Source organism: Perognathus longimembris, chromosome 25, assembly GCF_023159225.1.
Source record: "Perognathus longimembris pacificus isolate PPM17 chromosome 25, ASM2315922v1, whole genome shotgun sequence".
Taxonomy (NCBI): domain Eukaryota; kingdom Metazoa; phylum Chordata; class Mammalia; order Rodentia; family Heteromyidae; genus Perognathus; species Perognathus longimembris.
Genome location: NC_063185.1, coordinates 2,098,994 through 2,108,828, shown reverse-complemented (window position 1 = coordinate 2,108,828; position 9,835 = coordinate 2,098,994). Strand labels below are relative to the sequence as shown.

General features: G+C 36.0%; 1 protein-coding gene across 1 annotated transcript; it reads right to left on the bottom strand.

Moving 5' to 3' along the window:
• Positions 1 to 2,401: 2,401 nt before the first annotated feature.
• On the bottom strand, positions 2,402 to 3,505 carry LOC125342005 (olfactory receptor 4K17-like). The gene has a single exon (XM_048334142.1). It carries the CDS (start codon positions 3,503 to 3,505, stop codon positions 2,567 to 2,569), a length of 939 nt encoding a protein of 312 aa, XP_048190099.1. The 3' UTR covers positions 2,402 to 2,566.
• Positions 3,506 to 9,835: the final 6,330 nt, after the last annotated feature.

Below are 9,835 nucleotides of genomic sequence, written 5' to 3'. Positions count from 1 at the left end.
ACCAACTTTAGCTAATAAGCATAAAAACCAAAAACTTGATTGGTACTTTACAACATGCTTGTCAAAACAGGACAAAACAACTATCTGCCTACAGAATATTTTGGTACCGGATGGAAATTCCCATTTTACAATAGGACACAAGGAAGAATTATAACAATGAAACCCAAAAGTTTCAGCCCAAATAACTAGAATAAGAAATGAAAATCACTGCTACTGAAATCCAGTGCTATGTTTTTTGTTTTTTGTTTTTTGCTTCAAGTTTATCTATTTATTCACTTATTTAGTTTTATGCAAGTACTGGGGCTTGAACTCTGTACCTGGCTGCTATTCCTAGCATTTTCCTTGATGCTAGTGCTCTACCACTTGAACCACACCTCCATTTCTGGCATTTGGGTTTCATGGAGATAAGGGTCTCACAGAGATATTTCTTCCTGGCCTTATGTGCTCTCGTATGCTTAGATTTACAGTTTACAGTTTACAGTTCAGACAGCATAATTAAACTGTTAACAATTCAGATTACATTCTCTGACCCAATTGCAATTTGTAACATTTTAAAAAGTAATTTTTCTTACATTATTAGACATGGTAGTTATGGTATTTTAATCTAGTTATGAGCTAACTCTTCATGAGGAATATATTTTCTTTTACATTGTACAAGGCCACTTAAAGAAACAATCTTGCATGCTAATTGCTATGTGAGTTGTGTAAATAAACACAAAATGGAGTTTGCCTTGAGAAATTTTAGTTTAGTCTCATTCATTTTTAATTTTGGGAGAAAAATAAATTACTTGAGATAACATAATATAATGACATTGAGTTGACAATGGACCATGATAAATATTTTTTTTTACTGTCAATAAAAGCATTTTGCTCCTGAAGTATAAGTGTGGCTCAAATGGTAAACTTCCAACTAGGCTTTGAGTTCAATCCCCAAACCAACAAAAACAGAAGCAAGCTGAGCGCTGATGGCTCGCTCACACCTTGTAATCCTAGCAACTCAGGAGGCTGAGATCTGAGGATTGTGGTTGGAAGCCAGCCCAGGCAGCAAAGCCCATGTAACTCTGCTATCTTCAAATTACCACCAGAAAACTAGAAGTGGTGCTGTGGCTCAAAGTGATAGAGCATTAGTCTTGAGCAACAAAGCTCTGGAATGGTGTCCAGACCCTGAGTTCAAGGCCTACAAATGAAAAATAAAGTTGTGCCATATTAAAAGAAATATTTTCAGGTATTGTTATTTCCACTAAAATTCAACCACTTAGTTACTGATTTTGGAAGAGATAAAATATTATTTATAATTTCAAATTTTAAACCTGTATGTAAATATATTTGATATAAAAATGATGTAATCACTTGAATTAAAAATTTGGGGGGCTGGGGATATGGCCTAGTGGCGAGAGAGCTTGCCTCATATACATGAAGCCCTGGGTTCGATTCCCCAGCACCACAGAAGTGGTGCTCAGGACCTGAGTCCAAGGCCCAGGACTGGCCAAAAAATAAAAAATAAATAAAAAAAAATAAAGAAGAAAGGCCTGAGCAGATATGATGGGCTGGGGATATGGCCTAGTGGCAAGAGAGCTTGCCTCGTATACGTGAGGCCCTGGGTTTGATTCCCCAGCACCACATATACAGAAAACAGCCAGAAGTGGCGCCGTGGCTCAAGTGGTAAAGTGCTAGCCTTGAGCAAAAGGAAGCCAGGGACAGTGCTCAGGCCCTGAGTCCAAGGCCCAGGACTGACAAAAAAAAATTGAGCTCCAATCACTCAAGAAAACATAACATTCATTGTTTCTAAATAATTAATTAGCAAAAATATGTTATGTACCAAAGTTCTTTTAATCATTTCCATCTATTCACCACCTACCACAAGAAGATTACATTTCAGGAGTTTGCCCAACTATAATAATTATAAAGTAAAGAATGAGTTTTAATGTCAATGTCTGAGACTAACAAATGGAGTGCTATTAATTTTTGTTGAATTAATAAATCTATTCACGGGTAATCACAGTAATTATTTCTTCTGTAGATTTTTTTTTCATTCCTTTCCTTATTAATCTTGCTTTTTCTCTTGATAGAATTTGGATGTTATGTTAGAATTTGGATGTTATGTTAAATTAAAAATAAGATAATATTCCATTGCTTTTTTGACAAAAAACAAAGGGAAGTTTAAGTGCTCAAAAGAGGACACAGGAACAACTATATGTATGCTAATCCTGGAGCTTGGACTCTGGACCTCGGACTTCTTGAGCCACATCTCCAATTCTGGCTCTTCGGTGTTTAATTGGAGATAAAATTTCATGGGCTTTCCCTCTTTGAGCTGACTTTGAACCTTCAATGCTTACATGTCAGTCTCCTGAGTAGTGAGGATTACAAGCATTAGCCACCTACGACCAGCTCAGAAACATATTTTTTCAAATGAAGTTGGATGAAATTTTAATCATTTACATTAACATGCTATTATGCAGTACAGATATGTGCCCTTGTAAAAATGATAATCATTTAATAAAGTTGAAGGCATGGAAATACTAAATACATAACACTCCAATAAATAGAAACATTAGGTTTCTAGCCATTAAGTCTTTGACTTAGAATTCACATACTGGTTTATGAATCTCTTAATAGATTTTCTCATTTCTTTATTTCTCAGTGTATAAATGGCTGGATTTAGGAGAGGTGTAATTATAGAATAAAACACAGCAAGAAATTTGTCCATCCAGGTGATGTTGAGTGGCCACACGTAGATGAAGAGGCAAGGCCCAAAGAAGAGAACTACCACTGTGATGTGGGCAGTGCAGGTAGAAAGGGCCTTAGATGCTCCAGTTTTAGAGTTGTGGTGGACAGTCGTGAGAATATATGTATAGGAGATCAGCAACAGAATAAAACATGTTACAGCCACAACACCACAGTCAATGTTCATTAAAATTTTTATCTTATAGGAATCCATGCAGGCAAGGTTGATGACCAGGGGTCTATCACAAAAGAAACTGTCTATTATTTTTGGCCCACAGAAAGGCAGCTGAACAATCACAATACTTTGACTAATGGCATGCACAAGGCCCACAATCCAGGCAGTCAACACCAACCCAATGCACTTTTGCAAGCTCATTATGGCTGAGTAGTGAAGTGGTTTACAAATAGCCACATAGCGGTCATAGGCCATTATCACAAGTATTACCATTTCAAGGGCTGCAATGAAATGGGCAAAGAAGATTTGGGACATGCAGCCTCCAAAAGAAATGGTCTTATTCTTCTTAAGCATATCCTGTATCATTTTAGGAGTGGCATTTGAAGATAGCCACATATCAACAAAAGACAGATTGGCCAAAAAGAAATACATGGGGGAATGAAGATGAGGGTCAGTGATGACTAAGATCATGATGGCAATATTTCCACAGACAGTGATTAGGTAAAGCAGTAAAAATATAATGAATAATAGATACTGCATATTTGATGAGTTTCCAAGTCCCAGAAGTATAAATTCATATACTACAGATTGATTTTCAGTGTCCATTCTATTTGTTGTGCTCTATGAATTAACCAAGAGAGAAATATTAATTATGATTAGTAGACTATGAATGCATTTTCAATTTCTATAGTAGTTACATTATAATTTAGCATCTACCCATAAGAATAAAATTTGTAATTATCATTATACCCCAAAGAGTAACTAAATGCCTTATAGTGGATTTCAAGAAGTAGAAACTAAGATAGGATTGGTGTGCAAATAATTTGGACAGCATAATTTGGACAGCACTCTCAATTGGAACATATGAAGAAACCAAAGTAAAAAGCTAAAATGGCACTATGTCATCTAAAATCTAGCACTGATCCATTACTCTAATAAAGAGAATCTAGCTGAGACTCAACCAAAGCCTGTGTATTTTTTTTTATTACATACATGAAGTAAGAAACTATCAGTATTTTTATTAACACTAGTAAAATATTTTAAGGGACTGGGAATGTGGCTTAGCTACATTAGCCTAGCATGCATGAAGCCCTGGGTTCAATTCCTTAGCACCACATAAAAAGAAAAACCCAGAACTGATGTTGTGGCTCAAGTGGTAGAGTGCTAGCCTTGAGCAAAATGAAGCCAGGATAGTGCTCAGGCCCTGAGTCCAAGCCCCAAGACTGGCAAAAAATATTAACACATGTATTTAATAAGGCAATTATGAAGTAATCTGGTTTACATATGTACAAAAGAGGATAATTATAGAGGCACATTCTGAGAAGTACTCAAAACAGTGACTGTTAATAAATGTTAATTTTCTTGTTTCATTAAAAAGGACCTATAAGAAGTAGTTTGCCTAAAATGATGATGATGATAGTAATAATAATTGGATATGAATGTAAAATTGGGAATATAAAATCAATGAGGGATAGAGAGAGACAGGAGTGAAATAAGATGAAGGATGTTTATATCTGTATGCATATATACATATGTATGTATGTATGTATTGTACATATGCATACTGAAAACCAACAAATGTTGTTTGACAAAAAGAAAGGACGTCAAAATTAAGTATGACTTCTTCTTTTTTTTTGCCAGTCCTGGGCCTTGGACTCAGGGGCTGAGCACTGTCCCTGGCTTCCTTTTGCTCAAGACTAGCACTCTGCCACTTCAGAGCCACAGTGCCACTTCTGGCCATTTTCTGTATATGTGGTGCTGGGGAATCGAACCCAGGACTTCTTATATACGAGGTGAGCACTCTTGCCACTAGGCGATATCCCCAGCCCCATGACTTCTTGCTGGGTGTTGGTGGCTCATGCCTGTAATCCTAGCTACTTAGGATGCTGAGATCTGAGGATCGTGGTTCAATGCCAGCCAAGACAGGAAAGTCTGTAAGACTCTTAACTCCAATTAACCACCAGAAAACAGAAAGTGGCATTGTGGTTCCAAGTGGTAGAGCTCTAGCCTTGAACTGAAGAACTCAGGAACAGCACCCAGGCCCAGAGATCAAGCCCCTCAACTGACAAAAAGAAGTATGAATTATTAATAGAGTGGAGGAATGACTTTGTTCAAAATACACAATATGTATGTATGGCAATAATCACAGTGAAACTTACGAGTAAGTATTGACTCAAAAAAGAGTAGTTTCCAAATCCTGACCAAAAATGATTACATGCATGAGCACTTTCTACATACAGGGTAGACAATAAATCTTCTTGAAAATGCCTGTGGCTTATATTTTCTTTAAATTGCCATAATTATTAAGCATCCTATTAACTTATATAAATGAAAAGAACACAATTTATAGGTTGCTACTTACCAGGAACTTAAAATACTCACTCTTCACTGTTCCCTTCTCAGGAGGTGTTAGAAATACTTAAGAAGATCTACAGGAACCAATAGGAAATTCCAGGATAACACATTTCAACTTCTTACTAAAATTATTAAGAAAGTTTTAAGGTTTATTCTTCGATTGATTAATTGGAAACTTATAATTCCACTTTTGGAATATAAAACTAAATACAGCTGGGAATGTAGCCTAGTGATACAGTGCTTGTCTAGGATGCATGAAGGCCTGGGTTCATTCTTTAGCACCACAGACACAGCAAAAGCTGGAAGTGGCACTGTGGCTCAAGTGGCAGAGTGCTAGCCTTGAGCATAAAGAAGCCAGGAACAGTGCTCAGGCCCTGAGTTCAAGCCTCAGTTCTGGCAAAAAAAAATAATAAAAAAGAAAGAATAGAAAACTAAATAGAATCATTTTTAACCATTCTAGATAAAGTGTGCTATGAATATCTTTTTCTCTTACATGAAATCTGAAATTTTGTGTGATTGTCATTATTTGATTTTTCAGAGATGTTTGGATTAGGTAGGATAACCTAAGGCAACTCAGGCAAATTGATATACTATGTATGGTACACAAAGGGGGAGGTCTAAGATTCCTCTAATAGCACATGATGCTCACTTTTATTTACCATGGTTTCAATCTCATTTCTTAAGTAACATCATCTCTCAAAAAATATAGAACCTTTTGCTTATATCTATTTCCATAACAAAAGTTATTTTTCCCCATGCAATGACAAATCAGAAAGCATCTCTGAGGGTAAATTGTAAGGTTGTGAACACAGTTGTTAGCAAGTAAAGGTAGGAGAAGAGGAGGAGGAAAATATCTAGATAGTTTTGCAAAAATACCAGAAGCTAAAAAGCTCTAAACATAATGAGTATACATGAAATAGAAACACAATATCCATGAAATAGGAATATAGATGCATTTTAAGGTACATTTTAAAAAGAGAATGGGAGAGATAACTTACTAAACTCAATTTTTTCTTTGATTAAATTATCACTTAAGCTTAAGATCTTCTTTTCTGTTGAGATAGCATCTGTGTTGGGAAAACAAACTATCTGTGGAGGGACTTTCCCTCACCATCACACATATTCGCCACAAGATAAAGTCCCTTGGGGTTAATTTTCATATTCTACATATAAACAATGTAATACAGAAATAATTTTTCTTGGGCATCTCTTGGGAACTTCTTTGTTAAAATGATGAAATCTGTTGCATAATTTTGAAATAAAGGCATGGAAAATTAAAACTTTCTCTAAGTGAATTTGGCTTTAAAAATTAGTAGTTTAAAAATGAGCATGCATCTGAGAATGAATATAAAGGATATGTGTCCTTTGGCCTTGACCTATTATTTATTCTTGACAACAGATAGGATAAGACACATATATTTTTCTTGCTTGATGCCCTACATAGTCAACACAAAATGATGATCAAGTTCCCCAAAACAGTCCATGGTTGTCCAAATAGGCACATCTTCTTGGTCATTTCACTTATTTTTCGAAGTGATTAATTGACATCTTTAAGAGCTATGTGCTGAATAGTAAAACATTAAGGTAATTATAAATGTATCTTTTTTCCCAAATGAACACATTCATATTACTTAAAAATTGATTTCAAAAGCTAGGTGCTAGTGGCTCACATCTCTAATCCTATATATTCAGTCAGCTGAGATCTGAGGATCACCTTTCGAAGTCAGATGGGGCAGGAAAATCCATGACACTCTCATCATCCATGAACCACCAAAAAGCTGGTAGTGGCTTTGTGGGTCAGTGGTAGAGCACTAGCCTTGACAAAAACTGTTCAAGGACATTGTCCAGACACTGAGCTCAAGCCCCAGGATTGGCACTCAAAGAAAAAAATCGACACACAACTGTTAACTAAAATGCCAATACTTACTGCTTAATATCTCCACTTCCCAAGTATGTAAGTTTCCTTAAATAGAGAGCTTGTACAATTATAGACAGGCCCACAAAAAGACAAATAATTTTTATAGTTTATCAGATTTAACTTTAATTCCTAATAAGTCACAGGTATTTTTCTATTGATCTCCTTGCTATTTATTCTCACTGGACTTGTCAATCACTCTTCTAATCTCATGTAAAAACCAAAATACAAGTTAAATCCTTCCCAAGAAATTGAATCTATACATTGCAGGGAGATAGTGATCTAAATAGCCCTTGAGCATTAACTCCTACAGTCTCGAGAGGAACTGAGACAGATACAGCAGCTTGTTCAAAATATCCAGTTTAAAAAAACATAAGAAGATAAATAGGTCTTTCTAGCTATCTGGGACATCTGGGATGTCATCATTGTAAAGGTAAAGTATTTCCATTTCTAAAATATACACAATGAATTTTGCCAAAAACTTGTTTAAAAAGCTATCCTATTTCAATAACCTCTATTTTACTGATGTGAGCAAATAGGGGGATAGGTGTAGGTCACTGGACGCCCAAAGAACAGATAGCAATAGCTGAGAGATGCTGAAAGGACAATGGACAGGAAATTAATGTAATGTCTTTGTAATGTTGATGGGGTTTATTCATCCTGCTAGTGTCTCCTACCCACCACACTAGTCTCTATGGGGCAGGGAGGGGGATGCAGTGGGGTGTTCCAGTGCTGGGTAAACGGTTGTGCTTAAATTGTACTTTGATATATAACAACTCAGAAATGGGACATGTCTGTTGGTTTAAAGATGGAGTTGAAATACTTAGTCAGAGAACACTTGAGGGGACCTGGATAAACATCAAATCAATCTAAGATAATATCCAGTTTGGAATAGCTAATTGTATGGTGTCCCCCAAGGATGAAGGAAAATACAGTTGTTCCAAAATACAGAAAGTTTACCTTATAAAACAGTGTTCTTACAGGAAAACAATGTCATCCGACCCCCAAGTCAGAACTTACCACTTCTCCAAACTTATGGCTTCAATTGGGAAGGCCATTCTGTACAAAATATCCTATCACAAAATTTAGTTAGATTTACTGTCAGTTTAGAAGTGTATAAAAATATAACTCAGAATGAAATTAATCAGCAAGAAAAAGAAATGTTAAAGTGAATTAACTTTTGGCCTTGGGTTTATAGTCTATCATGAGTGCTTGTTTCAATTATTTAGATGACGTTAGTACCTCTACTCAATTTGTCTGAAGGAAAAAGACTCAGCATTTGCTTGTCTTTCTTTCATGGGGGAAAGGCATATCATACTCTGAAGAAAAAGTATTCAGGACGCTGTTACATTGGGAGGAGGATGTCTCTGCTACATAGCAATATGACCCATCAGAATAAGGGACAGATGAAACATAATCTCCCTCACCAAATTGTCATGATGACCTTGTGCTGTTAAATATTGCCAGTATGGCAATACTTGCTATCTTTAGTCCACTCATCCTTGGACTTGTAGTGGGTGTCCAAAAAGAACTTAGTATTACTTTTTGGTATTGATATTTCTCCAGCACCATCCATCCTACTAAGGAATGTTTTTGCTATTCAGAGTCTTCATTGTTCTATGTGACGGTTTAGATTTTGTATTATAACTGAATAAATGTTGTTGGAATTTTGATGGGTATTGCATTGAATTTGTAGATAGCTTTGGGCACTATTGCCATTTTCACATCAATCCTCCTAATTCAGGAGCACAGAAATTTTTTTTCCATTTCCTTAAATCTGCTTTAATTTCCTTTTCCAGTTTTTATAGTTTTTAGTCATAGAAACTTCTTTGGTTCAGTTAATTCCTAGGTATTTTTTGAGGCTATTGCAAATGGAATTGCTTTCCAGATTTCAGCCTCACTTTTCTCATTGTTGGCATATAGGGTGGCTACTGATTTTTGTGGGTTGATTTTATAACCTGGTACTTTGCCAAAGTTTCAAATCAACTCATTTAACTTGTGGGAGACACCTATATGGTTCCTTAAATACAGGATCATGTCATCTACAAAGGGGGAGAGTTTTACTTCTTTGTTCCCTATTTGGATTACCTTTAGTTTTTAAGTTGCCTTATTGATCTTGCTAGGAATTCTAGTACTGTATTGAAGAGAAGTAGAGAGAATGGACATCCTTGTCCTGTTTCTGGTTTTAGGGAAAACAGTTTTAACATTTCTCCATTGAGTGTAAGGTTTGTCAGGTAAACTCTTTATTATATTGAGCAATATTGTGTAGAGCAATATTTCCAATTAAGGTCCTCAAATACATGTCTTAATTAACAATCTACTGTGTTTATATTGGCCCTAGGAGCTTAAATTTTATATCCCATTGTGAGAAGAGGAAAGTCAACCAAAAGCTTAATCAGAAAGTTTAGGCAGCCATAGCTCTGACTCCTAGATGGCACTCTTTCCATTGCTTCTGGGCTAGTATGTATTGCATCTAGTCTGTAGCAGGCCACATTGCAAATCCTGTTTTACCTTACAGAAAAGAGAAGCAGAATCCGAATGGAGGAATACCTGAAGACTCCATTGGAGTTTTCTGGCTTTTTTTTTTTGTGGTAAGTTAATGGGAAGTGGTCACCAGGTTGGATGACAATACCCATAGAACTATTTCTTAGAAACTGGGTTAAAGG

Excerpts from the sequence above, each read along its gene's own strand:
- LOC125342005 (XM_048334142.1), bottom strand. The coding sequence starts at position 3,505 with ATGGACACTGAAAATCAATCTGTAGTATATGAATTTATACTTCTGGGA.